Below are 16317 nucleotides of genomic sequence, written 5' to 3'. Positions count from 1 at the left end.
TCAGTTAGAGTGGGTGGATAAAAATAGAGAGCCTGCTTAAATAAGGTCTTGCATACTTTAGGTCTTTCCCCTGATTACAGGGTGGAGGGTTCAATACGATTTTAATAATATTAAGATGTGCTGAACTTTAAAATGATGTGCATTGGAGGGGAGTAGTGTTGGTTTTGGTTTTTTTTGTTTGTTTGTTTTTAGATGCTAGTATTGGACATGGATGGAGGGTGGAACAGTTTGAGTTGCTTTGCTTTTTTTTGAAGTAAACAGTTTAAATGTAGTGTCTCTATAGCCACAATATTTTTTCCGATGATAGAGAAAGCATTCATTTCTATGGCAGGCAAATGAAATACTATTATGGTCTGACCACAATCAATATACTTAGACTTTCTTGTACTGTGCATTGTACTGAACACTGTCCAGCTGGACTGCTCTTCTCTCTTGGTATTGAGAGGTATTGGATTCAAATGCCAGTAATGAAGGTGCTTGACTTTCAAGATGGGGGTCCTCAGGTATGTGTAGGCACTTCAGACTCTTCCGGGTGTTTTCACGGAAAGCAGAAAGCTTTGATAAGTAGGCCCAACTTCAAGTTGATCCTACCAGTGTTGTACAAGGCACTCGTGCTGTGTATTTATGGTTCCCTTTCTAAAATTATCATGAACCAGAGTTAAAGCGGTGCTCTGATGAATTTTCAAGTTCCTGGGGTTGTTTTTAGCACACTCACTTTCCTGTCAAAGCTGAATTCACGAACATGTTTTGGTTTCTCCTAGATAACTTCCTGACTTAAGAGGCTTCAGGAGCTGTAAATCAGACTGCATAGTTGTAAAACTGGACCTTTGTACAGGCTTTTTCTTCTCTTGCTATGGGTGTGGAAATTTTCAACATTTTTCTTATAGGGATGTGTAGCATGAAACAAGAAACCTTAGACTGTAGTCGGCCTTATGAGCTAGCACTTTTGATTGTCCTTTCACAGACCGTTTGAGTGCTTTGGACAGAAAACTGATGAGTTTGGGGATGACTCAGATGTGTGATAGTTGATTTAATTTAAAAAGGGAATGGAAAAAGCCAATCTCTTCAGTTTTTTTTCCTCTCCTTTGTAATAAAACCGTATGACGTGCCCTAGACAATTCCCATATGCTATCCAGTTACTTCTAGTCTCTGTGGTAGAAAAGAGAAGAAACAGTGTCAAACCTGATATCTGTGGCCATGCGATAAATCTTTCCAGCCTCTGTTTCCAAGGGTAGAAAGGCATTGGGAAAATGTTCCCTTTCATGTTTCTTCATGATACATATCTCTCACTCCCCACTGTTTCCTTCTTCTCACTTTATAAAATCGGCTTTCCTTCCCTTGTCTTTGTTTTTTCTCTGGAATGCGGTGTCAAGTACAGAGTTCTGATACAAGTTGCCTTTTACTGCTGCATATTTTCATGCGTTGACATACAAGTTTAATGTATGTCAGCATAATCCAACCTTTGTCATGTAAATTTTAAAAAAGCAAACACTTGAATGACAGAAGTTGATTTACAGCAAATCAAAGGGTACATGTTCTTTGGCAACAAAACAAGGTTGTTGGCTATAAGCAGGCAGAGATCGGGGTAGTGAAGCTTTCCCAGGGTAGCAGCTGGTCCTTTCTCTTCTTTTGCATCATCCAGGCTTCTGTGTGATTCTTTGAAGCTGCTTGCTGATAAGAGAGAAGTGAAAAAGAAAAGCTGTTAGGGGTGTTGTTAGGAACAGTCTCTAGCTACGGAGTTGTAGGAGAGAGGGGGAAAGAGGCAACCAAAGAAAGTCCTGCTGGCTTATTGCAGCTTTCACTTTCAGCTGAAGTTGTACTCTATGCCACTTACTGAACTCAAAGCTGCAATCCAAAAAGGCTCTTGCTTTGACGAGCTATTTGAAAAAAAGGTTTGTGTAAACATATGACAAAATCACATGCACGCACAAATACTAGCTATGTGGGGAAAGCAGCCAAGGTATAGATACAAAATGTATGAACTAAGCTTACCTAGCAAGGTATGGGCAGACTGACTGACTGATACAATGGAGTAAGAATAGCTTACAGGGACATTGCCCAGCCAGAATTCCTTCTAGTCATAGCATGGAAATCTCATGTTAATGAAGGTGAATTTGAAATGTTTAGTATTTATGACTGACAGATAATTCTCTCTGACTAATGTGCTCATGCTGTTTCTTCCGGGTTTTGTATTTTTCTGTCTGTGCAACTTAAAGCAGTCACTCAATTTTTACCACTAGTTCCTTTTTTTTATTATTTATTAGGTTATGTGGCTTTCGATTGTAAGTGTTGACAGTTCCAAATCCAGCATTCTGGCCTTCTTTTTAGTGCTAACCTTTGGAGGGTCTTCACCAGGCAGCATATACATCTTTAAGTATTGTTCTATGCCACAATTATTTGGGATTTTTTAAACTAGACTGAATTGAGATGTGCTAGTAATAGCCTTGCAATAGTGTACAGAATTGTTTTGACATAAGCTGTTTATCAGTTGCATCCTATGATAAAACTTGAGTTTAGGTTTTGACATTATTTTACAATAATGCTGGTACAGTAGTCTATTGTAGGAAGTGTCATACTTTAAATACTTTACTTTTACTAGGATTTACATTACCACAGGCTTTTAGACATGTCGTAGAATACCTTACTTGTTTCTTCTGACGAAAGAGCAATGAGAAAATCATTGTACTTGGAACTTGAATTCATTTAATGCACAAAACAGTTTAGTCATCTCGTAGTTGGTGGAATTTTAGTCTAGAATACATTGAAAGATGGTGTTTGTGTTATATATGAAGTTTATATGAAACAGTCCTTTACCTAGTGTGCATATTTGTTCCCCTGTAGCTTTTTTTAAAATGTTTGACTAGCCATAGCTTCCATCCTCAGGGCAAGGCAGGTTGGTGCCAGGGGTGTGTGGGGGTTTGCTCAACTTTTGCTGGTAAGGAGCATGGGTTTCTGTCTTACTGTCGTAGTACTAAGACATTCAGATGAACTTCTGCCAGGGGCTGTCATTGTTCCTTCTCAGAGGAGTGTGCGTTCAAGTAGTTATTTTGAGCTTACGTTGCTGTGCTTCATGTTGAGCATCTTAACACTGATAAGACCTGAAAGCCGCTGTTAACTTCAGTGGAGTCATCAATGTAGTTTTGCTCTTGAATTCCATCAAGACTCCAGCTTTGCCTAAAACAGTTGGTTAGCTCAGAGCTTTTGCCAATACAGCAATTGCTTTAGACAGGGTAAGTATCCTTTGGGATGCCAGGGGTTTTACTGTGCTTGTGGCTTTATTGTGCGTTGCGAGTATGACACGTAGAATTCAATTTTGCATGACTTCACAAAAACAAATGTGCATTTCCAGCATTCTGTTCAGCTGTGCTTTATGGGGACTGAGTTGGGGAGAAAGGGCAAAGATCAGTTGAGCAGTCGTTGGGTCCCTCCTACAGAAGCTTATATGCTCTTATGAAAGTTGTGGTACTATGGCAAGTTTGTAAGGCTTAGCTTTTTGGCCCCATCTGTTCAATTTTCACCTCTTTAATATCAGTGCGTACAATTGTAAAACTGTTCACAAAGTCGAGTTTCCTGATGCCATCTTAATAAGGGGTAATTTGAAATGTATTGCTGAAGTATTCTTTTTAAGAAATATATGTAAGGGATGTGATCAGATACTGGTATAAATCTTCTCAGTATAAGACTAATTCTGTTTTAAATTTACTTTGAGCAAAAATACTTGGTAGAAGATATCACTGATTAACTTCTTCAGTAGATTCCTTAAATGAATCCTAAGTTCAAGATGAGAAAGTTGTTTTAGATAGTACTTCCTGGAAGCCTCTAGACCAATATTGCAGCTTTTTACAACTTTAATAAAGTACAGGAGGAAGATGACATTTTTTCTTGATGGTTCCTTCTCAGGATATTTCAGTTATTTTTCCTTGCAGAGGTGGCATATGGTGCTTTCCCAAAGGAGTTGATACTGAGTTTTGCTACTGAAGAGCAGGCAACTGCCTCCCCTTTATGAGCTTTCTTCAAAATGAAGTATTTGGATGCAACAACAGAATTCAACCTGCCCCTCATTGTGTTTCTAATGCAAGCAGAAGTCAGGATATCAAGAGTGCATTGAGACCCTCATTGTTTTGCTGAAATAAATAAACCTGCTTGCTTGTAACTTGCTTGAATTTCCTGCACGCAAGTGAGGTGGATGGGAACGTTTAGGGCTGAGAGTTTGAATGGGAAGGACCTGTGTTTCATCTGCAGGAGTAGTCTGTAGGGATAGACGGGATGAAGAATTTAACAACAGGTGGGTTTTCAATTTGTTGGGGGTGGGGATGTGTTGAGTTTTGGGGGTTTTGCTTATACATGCTGTACTCAACTGTATAACCTGTGAAAATACATTGCAGCAGCTAGATCTGGAATTCATTTGTTAGAGTCAGAACAATTGGATTCCAAGGCTTTGGGTTTGCTGGCTCATGTAGTAATCCAGATGAACTTCCACTGTGCTTGCTTGCTTTTAATTGCAAGTAGCATCTTCATTGCCACTACATATCCTACTTTAGCCTGTTGCCTTTATTATGTTGTCCTAGTGTAGAAGTCATGCTGGTTAACAATGATACTTAAATGAATTCCCCTGAACTGCTGTTAGTTTTTTTTTTTTTCAGAAGCTTTTGGCTTATGCAGGTTGATATTTAGCTTTTGACAGTAAAGCTATTGCAGCCATTTTCCACTGATAAATATATAATACTTGATAGAAATGCTTTTGAAAAAAAAAAAAAGATGTTGTTAAATTTTGCCTACAGTATCTTTTTAAGCATTGATACCCTGGCTTTAGGGCTCCAGCGTGGAGGTGGTGAATTTGTGAGAACAGGATACAGGGAATGATCAAATGAACAAACATGGAATTCTGTGTCAGTGGCGGCAAAAGAGAAGGATGTTTTCTGGGTTATGAAATTCATACAACCCTTTCCTCCAGTGAGGATTTAATGTAAGTGGAAGGCAGGATTATTGCTATAAAACCTAGTAACTATGTTTTATTATATCACATCATATAACAATAATGCTTGTCTTTAAGGATGATCTTCCTGTAAAGTAAGAATATGTTTCACAAAGACTAAAGGCTTGTCTGCCTTCTACTCTGCCAGTTTTGTCTCATGAAGGTTTCTTTAAAGAAAAAGACGAGTAACGCAGTTCTGTAAAATCCAACATTTGTGGTCTGCTTTTGTTTCTCAGGGGAAAGGTAGCAGCTTTCAATAGTAGAGCTTGAACTGCTAATTCCTAAAAGAAACTTAAGCACTTCAGAGCTTCCCCCCAGCCCCCATATTAATAGAGTGCAGCAACATGAGGAGTATAATGAGTGAAGTCTATGCTAATAGTTACATGCCATAAGAACAGCATAATGGTGACTAAGTCCCTCTTCCACAGAGCAGTACAGAATCGATCGGCAGCCTTGTGTTAAATCTTACAGGAATTTTTATGAGTCTAAAAATTCAACTGTTGGTTTTGAAATGGTTTGCCAGGTGAAATTTTGCAGTATATGTACTTGGTTTGTTACCTTTGCAAAAGCATCCTTGGTTGCTGGTAGACTACCAGGTGAATCCTTGGTCTTAGTTAAATATAAAATCTGCTAATTCTGTGCCTTTGTTCTTAAATTATCACAGTGTGGACCTTCACAAGGAAAAAGACTTCTAATAAGCATGTAACTGTAAGTAGGCTTGCTTCATAAGTTTAAAATAAAAATTAGAGCAGTACAATAGTTTCAGAGTTTTTACTTGTGCTTTTCTGCTTCCATTGCCATCCTCTTCTTTTTTTTTTTTTTTTTTTTAATCCAACTTCCTGCTTTATTTTTATACATCTCATTGCGCTGGGCCTTGCCTGAAGTCATTACCACTATCCTGAGTTTGACAGGAATGCAAGGGGAAGCAGCCTTAAATGACTGAGAAGCTTCAAAAACATTGCAGGCAGTAGCTTTATCTGTATTTGATGAAAGGGTTTAGACAAAAGTAGAAATGTGCAGAATGATCTGGCAGTAAGGGTTCAGCAACAGCTATTGTGGCACAGTTTCCCAAACGATGGGCAAAGACACTCAAGGGCTTTCAGTGTTCTGAGGTAATTGATACCTCTTTGAACTTAAGTTTAGGCAAGACCAGTGTTGAGCCTTGATTTGCAGGTTTGCCGGCAAGGCAGGTGTGAGGTGTTCCTGATTTCAATTCAGAGAGATGGTGGGGATGGTGTTCCAGGTGGGAGCTGAGAAGCTGCCACCCACCCCGCTGATTTCACCCGGTCAACTAGGAAATAGTCTGGCTTTCCTTAGTGGATTCAGACCAAAGTCTTTGCAACTGATTGGTGGTTTTCGGGTTTTTTTTGTCTCCAATGCATACAAGAGTTGATGTTCACAGAGTGTTAGTGTGTGAAATATCTTACTTCTGAAATGGTTTGTGAAAGCTGTGGGTGGGTTTAATTACATATCCTCTCCAGCAGCAGCCATTGTGTTACAGCTCTGGCTCCTACGTGCCATTCCTTTGCTCTCCATGCTGAACTACTCACTGTGAGCTGTCCCTAAGGTCTCCCAGTCAAAAAGAGACGCAAGAAATTAAAGCAGCCTGTTTTGTCTGAAAGAGCTTAGGGACAGCTTACAGCAAGCAGCTGATGCAGTAGGGTTGATGCAGTGCTGGCCTGGGGCCCAACAGTGTGCAGATGAGGATGATGACCTCTGTAGCTGGCCCAGCCATAGCAGGAAAAGGACATCCCTAAATTAGGCACTCAGAGTCATTCCGTCACTTCTGAAAACCTTCAAACTTACACATTATTCCTACTGAATAACTAAGCTGCTCTTACCGCTGGTGAATATCCAAGATGGCTCAGGGCGGGCAGTCTTTCCAGCTGGCCGGGCTGGCTGCGCCATGCAGATCTCGGAGAATTTTTAGTTTTCATTCCATCAGACCAATATTAGTAATAAAAATAAGACCCGCTGCACAGAAGTGAATGTGTTTCTTATGTCAACACTCTGCTCTGATTTTGGTAATGTCTTAAATCGTTCTTTAGAGGCAGACTTTATTGGCTGTACTTTTCAAACAGGGGGGAATAGTAAGTACTTGCAACTTAATCAGCCATATAGCTGCAGAGAGATTTTTTTTTTTTTTTTCTCAAGTACTTTTATGTCCCATAATGAGCTGGTATTTTATAACTTCTGATGGTAATGTATTCCATATGCCTTCCATTGCTAGGATAAACAGCTTTATTCCAGAATCCAAAACAAGTGGCTGTGGGTATTTATTTAATAAGGTTTGAAGTCTTTGCACTAGGCGGGATGTCAGTATGTTGCATACCCAGAGCTTCCTCGCGTTGCTCATGGTGAGGTCTTAGTTATTTAATATCATGGAAAGATCACTGGTGTCCCAGCCAAGCTTCCCGTGAAGCAGGATAGGGTTCGTGGTTCCAACAACAGTTCTGCCGTTTCAGTCAAATTCCCTGCTTTTCTCTGTCCTTGTTCTAAATACCACTAGTTTTTCTCCAGGACTTGGGACAAGCTAAAACTGAGAGGAAATCAACCATGAATGTCAAAATAGCCAAATGAGTGGTCTGCTCATAATTCCTTGAGGCATCTCCTCTAATGCCTCGCACAGAACAAAAGTCCTGTTGTGGGGGTGCTTACGAGTTGCTGTAGTCTTGGAGTCCTGACAGGAATGAAAAATAATCTTTTTATGGTTCCTTGCTAAAACACTCAAACTGCTCTGGTTGGGCTTCGCATTTGAAAAACACTTTCTGGTATGTGATTCTTCTAGATGTTCTGGCATATTTGCATCCACTCTGATTGAGGCAACAATAATTATCTTATAAGTTTTTGGCAGGATTCAAATTTGTGTTTCAAGTCACAAAGGGTCATTTTATCTGCACGACTGTCAGCTTCAGTATATCACAGGCCCTTGTGAAAACTCATCTGTTCCTTTTGGGTACAGTTAAAACTGAAGAAAAATCTGAATATGAATCTTGTGCTGGCTTCTGAATCTCAAACGGGAGGTCTCCAAGACAGATGGAGGAAGGTAATTTCAGAACTGCTGATGCTTTTAGTGAAAACACTGCTTTCACTGGCACTGGTAGGTTACCTCAAAAATGACCGATTTTTGGTGGTGATGCTAGGGTTATGCCATAATTTGTGGTCTTTGATCCTTAGCCTAAAGGCATTCTGGTGAAGTCCAAATTGCCTCATCCCTTCTGTAAACTTGGAAGAAAAAGGTCATTTACCTTCTCATTTGATTATTTTCCGGGCCACAGAAAAGGCATATACACTTCTGAGCCCTCTCCTTGTCTTCCGCTCCCCAGCGTGTCAGGGTGTGAGACTCTGCTGCCTGCTGCTGTCCTCCCTGAAGTGAAGAGCAGCCAGTGTTAGGATCGCTTCGCACTGTTGCCAAGTTCCAGCCTTCTTCTGTTGTAGCAGAGCTCGCTGTCATTTAAACTTTTCCTGCTTTTATATGCTCTCCTGGCAGCAAATGACTGAGCTCTTCAAATCTGCGGTCTGTCTAAGCTTATCTTTCAGTAGGCAAGGCTGCTTCTTGTCAAATGGCTTTTGCTCCCAGTTACCTACAAAACTTCTGTGGATTTAGGGATCTAGTTCCATGACTAGTTGCTATGTCCTTGAATAACCTCTGCTTAAAATCAAAATAAGCCAGCGGCTTTTGACTTTTTTTTTTTTCTGCTTGCATGATAATAGAACACTGTGATACTATCAAATCTCAATGATTACAACCCTTTAGCAGGAAGAAAACAGAATTATATGTGAGCAGATTGTGTCTCAGGCAACAACATGTGATCTGATATTAAATATGGGGTTTTGCAAGTTATAGAATCATAGAATCATGGAAGAGCCCAGGTTGGAAGGGACCTCGAAAGATCAGCTGGTCCAACCAGATGGCTGGTTGTGTAGTGAAGTAGACAAGAATAGGAAGAGAGAAACCATTTGCTTTAATGAAATAGGCCCAGGATTTTATTTCTGTATGTTCTCATCAGGAACCTTCTAGCTTTCACATAGGAAGGGGTAGTATTTGCTGGAAAAAAGCACCTTAAATCCTTAGAGTTTGAAAGGGCTGGTTTTTAATTATTTTTTTTTTTTATTCGTAGGAATAACTGAAGTTTCTTACCCTGGTAATTTTTCCCATTTGAGAGAAAGTACAGATCATACCTGGCATGAATACTTCTAGTGATAGTTCTGTTCTGGCTTTTCTAGTAAACATTTACTGGTAATACTAATTGGTACAGTGACTTGTGACTTACAACCTATGTGAATTTATATGAAATTTGAAGAACTGCCTTTTAGAGACTTCTGGGTAGTTTTACAGGTCCAGCTGTGCCTAACTTCATATAGCTAGTCCAAGAGAGTCTGGTCCTCGGAAGTGGGTTTCTCAGGCTTCTGATTATTTTTTTTTTTCTCATGTAACTTTTCTGAAGACTAATTTTTCAGCACCCTTTGTGAAGTGTGGGCACCCAGTGTGGTAATCATCTTCCCAGTAGCCGAGGCACGGTAATGTTACTTTTCTATAGCTCCTGAATGCTGTCATGTTTCCTGCTAAGCATCTTGGCTGCAGCGCTGTAGCAGGAGCTCATCCTCTTTGTTATCCACCATAATCCCAAAGAACTTCTGAGGTTTGATGTTTTCCAGGACACAAGTCTGCCCATATTAGGTGTGAATTATGTCCTTTGTTCTTGAATGAGGAAGGTTGCATTCAGCTATATTAAAATGCATGTTGCTAAATTAACTGGGCTTCCCAAGGGATTGAGCTTGTGCTTTGCAATTTTAAGGGGTTCAATCAGCAGTGGGTTGTGCTTTTCCAGTGAAGTTAGCATACAGCCAGAAACAGGCCCTGGAAGATGACTGTAAAACATCATTTTTGAGGTGCAACTGCCCATACCCCTGACAATTATTCCTTATACAACCGTACTGTTAATACTTAGCAGGCACTTTTTTCTCCATTACAGAGATTTTGTTTCTCTGTGTGGTTAATACTTTAATCAATGCTTTGCAGCATGGAGTCTGTCATTCTGCACAAGCTAGGTAAATTATCAGTTACTTTAGCAACGACATTTTTCATATTCCAAATGTGAAGTTTGATTCGGCTTTTGTGTTTCTTTAAGGCTGAGTTGCTCTATTTTACTTACTGGTATTACCTATCTGTCTTTCTGTAGCTTTGTGTAGAATGGATGTCCCCTGTTCCCTTTTATTCTCTTGGGCAAAGTGTTTATCCATAGCTTCTGTTGTTGGATTTGAATTTGCTTGGCAGTGAAATTACTGCTTTCTTGAGGCACCTATTTTTGTATTAGATGCCGATACCCTGTGGGCATTAAAGTTTCAGTCTTTTAGCTTCAAGCAACAGTGATGTTCCTGCAGATCCAAACTGGCAGACATCGGTAGCCTAAATGCTAGTGTTTATTAGAGCAGAGCAAGGCTTGAGGGTAACTGTGCCAAGTCTGGGCTCATTACACCCATTACATTACAGGAAGATTCAAGAAGGCTGTTTTTAAAGATAAGGGCAAGAATTGGCACAGGGTAGGCGGGGGTGAGAAAATGGCAGTGTGTAGGGCATGTGGTAGGTGTCTTTTATCTTCCCATAGATAAGTTGAAGGCAAGAGCAGACTCATTGAGACAAATGAGCTGTCATACAAGAAGTAGTAATAGCAAGTTGGAGTAATAGCAGGCAGCAGTTGTCACTGCTGCAGTTTAATTGGCACTGGTCTAGAAATACTGGGGTTAGAAGATAGGATCAAGTCCTTGCTTTTCTGGAGTCCTAACTAGTTGTTAATTCCTTGATTCTTAAGAATTTTGGTAAAAGTTAGTGTAGGAAAATGAGTGAATTATCCTTTATCATGATGTGGAAGCGACTAGGAATTAACATGGTCTTTGGGTTGTTTATCCAGGGGAGCTCCCTTCCAAAGTTTCACCAGCACTGGTATACCAGAAATTTCAACTTGAACATGATTACCTCTTGTCTCTGTTTGCAGAAGAGTTAGTATATTTGGATGACTCAGATCTGGGCTGGGATGTTTAAGGTTTATAGGGTAACTTGATGTGGATAAATGCTTCAGATTAGAATGTGCAAATTGTGCTGCTTCCCATTTATCTCTTAAAAAACATGGTCCTGTAAGAGCATAGACAAGAGATGCTTGTCTTCGTGTTGCCATTGTTAGTGATGGTTTCTATAGAGTAGAATCTTATTAATAGATTAGATTAGTAGAATCTGAGCCATTTAAAGTTATTTAACAGATCTGGTCAATTGGTAGTCTTGCTAATAATCTGTATTATTATAAATAGCAAATTCATTGCAATGCAGACAGAAGAACTCCACTCTTTCCAAAGCTCTACTCAGACTGAAGCAGAATCTTTGAGGCATTTCATCTAGGTTGCATCTGTTTACACTGTGGCTGAGTGTACTACCTCTGCTGTGGGGTTTGGACTGAACAGTGTGGGATGGTGAGAGTAGGAACGATATTCTTTGGGAAGCTATTAAAGCTATTCAAACCATGACCTTAAGGATGCCCAGAAGAGACATGGAGGTGCAAAGGTGTGGGTCAGCATGCAGTACTTCACCCCCTTTTGCAGTTACCAAAGAGTCAATGTGAAACATTTGGTTTCCAGGTGTCATAAAGAAGCCTGGTACCATTAATTGGTACTTCTGTGACTATTGCAGGTTATTTAACGTACTCCAAGACTGTGGTCTGCTCTCCACAATACCAACCTGTTATGTACTTCTGACTATGAAAGAAGCCTGTACTGAAGCTGATACTAAATTACCTGCTTGCATGGTTTTGAAGCTGTTTCATTTGTCGTGCTGCAGTCTGTAGCTTGAAAACTTGCTGATAAAGTCTCAGGATGACTCGAGTGAGAGAAGCAAAGATTTTCTATGATTAAGTGGATGCTTTTGTTTCTATTTCAGGAAAGCCCCACAGCATTGGCAGCTCCGAACGGATTCAGCTCTCAGGAATGTACAATGTTCGAAAAGGGAAAATACATTTGCCAGTCAACAGATGGACAAGACGCCAAGCTATCCTTTGTGGAACATGCCTAATTGTCTCATCAGTAAAAGAAAGCCAGACTGGAAAGATGCATGTCCTCCCTTTAATTGGTGGAAAAGTAAGATATTAAAATAAAATTTATGTACTTGCCTGTTTAACACCTATATCTTTACCCAGAGAAGACTGCATTCAATTATGATGATTTCTAGCCCCCCGTAAGCTTGTTTTGGTAAATGGGGTTATCAAAGAATATAAATGACTTTTGATTATGGTCAGATTAATATTTAACAATTTGCAATGTTTAGATTAAAACGCTAAAGAAAAGCAAGTGAGACACATTCAGTTTCCTTTTTTTGTGTGCAGTGTTAAATGTTTTACACGTGCAATAGTACAGAGCCAAAGGATAAGTGCATTGTGTATGATCTGTATCATGCCTCTTCATCCAGTTTTTATCCATGCTGGGTTACTCTAAGATCTGAAAAGTAACCAATAAGGGCATGGGCTTATTTTCAACATTGGGTTTTTTGAGTGTTCAGTCTTGTACAAGAGTGGTCTGACGTAACAGCAACAAACATTATTGTGAAAAGCTGAAACTGGACTTTTTTCTGATTGATTACATCTGAAACACAGGAGGTCCAGTCTGAACCCAAGGAAATTTCTTTTTCACTGTGAAGGTGGCTGGGCACTGGCACCGGTTGCCCAGAGAGGTTGTAGAGTCTTCCTCCTTGGAGATATTCAAAAGCATTTTGGGCGCAGTCCTGATCAAACAGCTGTAGATGGCCCTGCTTGAGTAGGGAGGTCGGACCAGATGACTTCCAGAGGTCCCTTCCCACCTGAACTATTCTGTGATTCTGTGAAACTTCAGCAAAGACAGTAAGATTACAACATTGCTATTTCAGCCAAAATAGTGTTTCAGAACAGTATTCTTGGCTTGATTAGCCAAGATAATGGGAAGAGAATCATTAGCTGGAGCATGATTTACACCTGAAATAATGCTCTTTCACCTTGCATACTGATAAGTTTGATTCTTAAGAGTCATTGGGAGAGAAACAAGTTTCACAATGTTATATATGCAGACTAAAGTTGGTTCATTAATATTCTATACTAGCAATGTGGAATGTAGTCCTTTTTTCTAGGAGCTGTTTTTCCTATCTCTTTTCATGATTCTTCACATGATTCTTCAACTCTTCCCTGGAGGTACTGAAATAGAGACGTTTTCCTGTTTTAGCAGCAGTGGGTGAACTCTGACAGCGAATTGTATCTGTGACTGTAGCACACTGGAGAGGACAGGATTCAGGACCCCATCAGCCTTCTCTTTGAGATGAAAAATATCTATTTTTTTTTTTAATTCAAAAAAGGGAAGAGATTGTATACCCTCCTTCTAATTGCTTAACATGGAATTTCTAAGTTGTTTTTGCACAGAAATGAATCGTGTAATGTAAAACATGCAGACTGTGCTAAGCAGTAAGTTGACAACACATTTTAAAAGAAAAGGAGAACCAAGCTGAGAAAAATGTACTGAGGGCTTCTGCTGACAAAGCTTGGGAGGTGGATGTTTGGCACAGAATTAAGTGTTTTTTAAATTATTGCTCAAAAATATTCTTCCTCAACCCCATAAATACTCTGCACTTCCTGGTTTGCAGAGGCTTTCCAGAATGCAGTGCTGAGACATTGAGACCATAAGTTGTGTGGGACTTCTCGTGTATGGTAGCAGAATGATGTATTCTGGGTGTTTTTTAACAAGTTGAGAAATGCCAAAGAATTTAATTGGGATGAAAGAGAAGCATTTTGTTAAGCCTGTTTTTAATAACCTGGAGTATAAATTGTACTTTAGGTTGTACAAAGACAGCCTTAAATGTGTTTAACTGGGAAATCTTTTATGGTGCTCAGTCTCTCTTAAAGTGTTGACGTTCTTGGTGGTTTTCTCCTTTGGTTCCTTCGTCCTTCTGTTCACATTCCTTTCTTGTGGATATTTTACAAATCAGACAAGATCCAGCTTGAGTGCTTCAGAGGGTTAGTCCAGCTCTACTTGAAGAGCTCCTCTTGGGCACATTTTAACTTTACCCTGGGGAGTTCTGCAAAGAGGCTTTTGATTCTTGTTCACTAATAGTTTTGTGTCTCTACTGTAGGTGGAAGAAGTGAAAAAGCACCAGCACTGTTTAGCATTTAGCTCCTCTGGACCTCAAAGCCAGACGTACTACATTTGTTTTGATAACTTCACTGAATATTTGCGATGGCTTCGACAAGCATCAAAGGTGAGAATAGTGCTAATTACTACCTGAATGGGATGTTCATAGCATTTCCCCCAGTTCTGTCTTCTCCATGCAGTGATATAGTCCCTCTTCTGGGTTCATTGGCATGAACTGCTGCTGTCAGTGTTGCACAAAACTTTGAGAGCTCTTAGTAACAGGCAGTAGGGAGGTGAATTGTATCTGGCACCAGTACAGGTTAGGGGCGGACCTGCTGGGAAGTAGCTCGGAGGAGAAGGATCTGGGGATTGTGGTAGACAGTAAATTATCCATGGCCCAGCAATGTGCCCTTGTTGCCAAAAAGGCCAATGGAATCCTGGGCTGCATAGGGAAGAGTGTGGCAAGTAGGTCGAGGGAGGTCATTCTCCCCCTCTACTCTGCACTGGTGAGGCCACAACTGGAATACTGTGTCCAGATTTGGGCTCCCCAGTTCAAGAGGGACAGGGAACTGCTGGAGCGAGTCCAGCGAAGGGCAACCAAGGTGATTAGGGGCTTGGAACATCTCCCTTATGAGGAAAGGCTGAGAGAGCTGGGACTCTTTAGCCTGGAGAAGAGAAGGCTGAGGGGAGACCTTATTATGGCGTACAAGTATCTAAAGGGTGGGTTGAAGGAGGATGGAGCCAGGCTCTTTTCAGTGGTTCCCAGTGACAGGACGAGGGGCAATGGGCACAAGTTAGAACACAGGAAGTTCCGTTCAAATACACGGAAACACTTCTTTACGGTGAGGGTGAGAGAGCACTGGCACAGACTGCCCAGGGAGGTTGTGGAGTGCCCTTCTCTGGAGATTTTCAAGACCCGCCTGGATGCAGTCCTGAGTAATGTGCTCTGGGCAATCCTGCTTTAGCAGGGGAGTTGGACTAGATGATCTCTAGAGTCCCTTCCAACTCTGATAATTCTGTGATTCTGTGAATTTTTCTGCATTGATACTGAGACTTTTTTCTACCATGGTTGTGTAAGCAAAGTGCTGTGCTGGACTTTCTCCCTTTTCTCATCTTGATCCAGCTGGATGGATGGAGGGAGATCATTAGAACAAAAAGGATGACAAATATAACTGTCAGAATTTCAGTTTAAAATGCTTTGTTTCAGTGTTAATAAAACCTAAAAGTGTTGTATTTTTTTTAATTTGTTCCTTACACAGAGCCTCAAGATTGAATTGCTAGAATTAAGAAAATTTTTTTCTTGCTTGGAAATGTTGCTGAATTTCTCTTTAGTGTTATAGCTGTTTGATTTTTGGTTTTTTTAATAAGCAATCATTTTATGTCAGAAAAAAAAATTGCTAACTAAAGCCGTCGTAAACCACATTTTGTACTGTGCTTGGAGTATAATTTGTTATGGGAATTTAGGTCCTGCATTATTTCGTTTTACTCTTCAGTTCTTTGTGTTGTTGAAAGGTTGTTTTTGCAATTACCTATTTTATCTCTTAATCCCTGCCACTTTTTTGATAAATCCTCTCTGAAGTAATTTATGTATCTTGAACCACTGATTTTTTCATTTTTAACACACAAGTGCTGTCAGCACTCTCTCTTTGGTTTTCTATTTGGGCCTAAACTGCCTGTTAGTTTTATACTTGATAGGGCTGTCTGTTCATGCTCTTTATTATGTTAAAGCAACTTGGTTTTATGTAGTACTACTTAGAGATATTTATAGCACACTAGGTATGTTCTGTCTTTTTAGATTGCCATAACGTATTATCCAGCCTATCGCCAGTGGTACAGCCTGGGCTGTGGGTTTTTTTTTAAGAGGTATGATTATCGTGTCAAACTTTCTTTGAGCAGTAACTATTGCACCTCCCAACACATGCATCATTTAAAATGACCTTTAGGTTTTTTTCGAGTAAGTTTTAAAATTCTCTTTAAAACGCTGTTCTGGCATCCCTGCTCAGGTCTGTTAAGCCTCAAGGTAAAAATCCCCAAGACGTGTTTTATGAGACGGTGAGGCATGGTCTGTCAGGTTTTTGAATTCTTGCTGCTTTGTGGCTCTCTCTGGGAGAGTAGTGCCCTTTCATCTCCAGAGGCTTTGACATCAGATAAATGAAAGGCAAATCTAATGAGTGAGAAAAACATTGGAAAACAATGAACTTCAGAAG

General features: G+C 40.1%; 1 protein-coding gene across 1 annotated transcript in view; it reads left to right on the top strand.

The window, feature by feature from the left end:
- Nucleotides 1-16317, top strand: part of PHLPP1 (PH domain and leucine rich repeat protein phosphatase 1) — a 141448-nt gene that overhangs the window by 63438 nt on the left and 61693 nt on the right. The window contains exons 2-3 of the mRNA XM_082479084.1: nt 11904-12100; nt 14112-14237. Of these exons, the coding sequence (XP_082335210.1) occupies nt 11904-12100; nt 14112-14237 (323 nt within the window). The remainder of the gene's footprint in view (nt 1-11903; nt 12101-14111; nt 14238-16317) is intronic.

Source organism: Vanellus vanellus (assembly GCF_965231255.1).
Source record: "Vanellus vanellus genome assembly, chromosome: 2".
Lineage (NCBI taxonomy): Eukaryota > Metazoa > Chordata > Aves > Charadriiformes > Charadriidae > Vanellus > Vanellus vanellus.
This window is presented reverse-complemented; position numbering and strand designations above follow the sequence as displayed.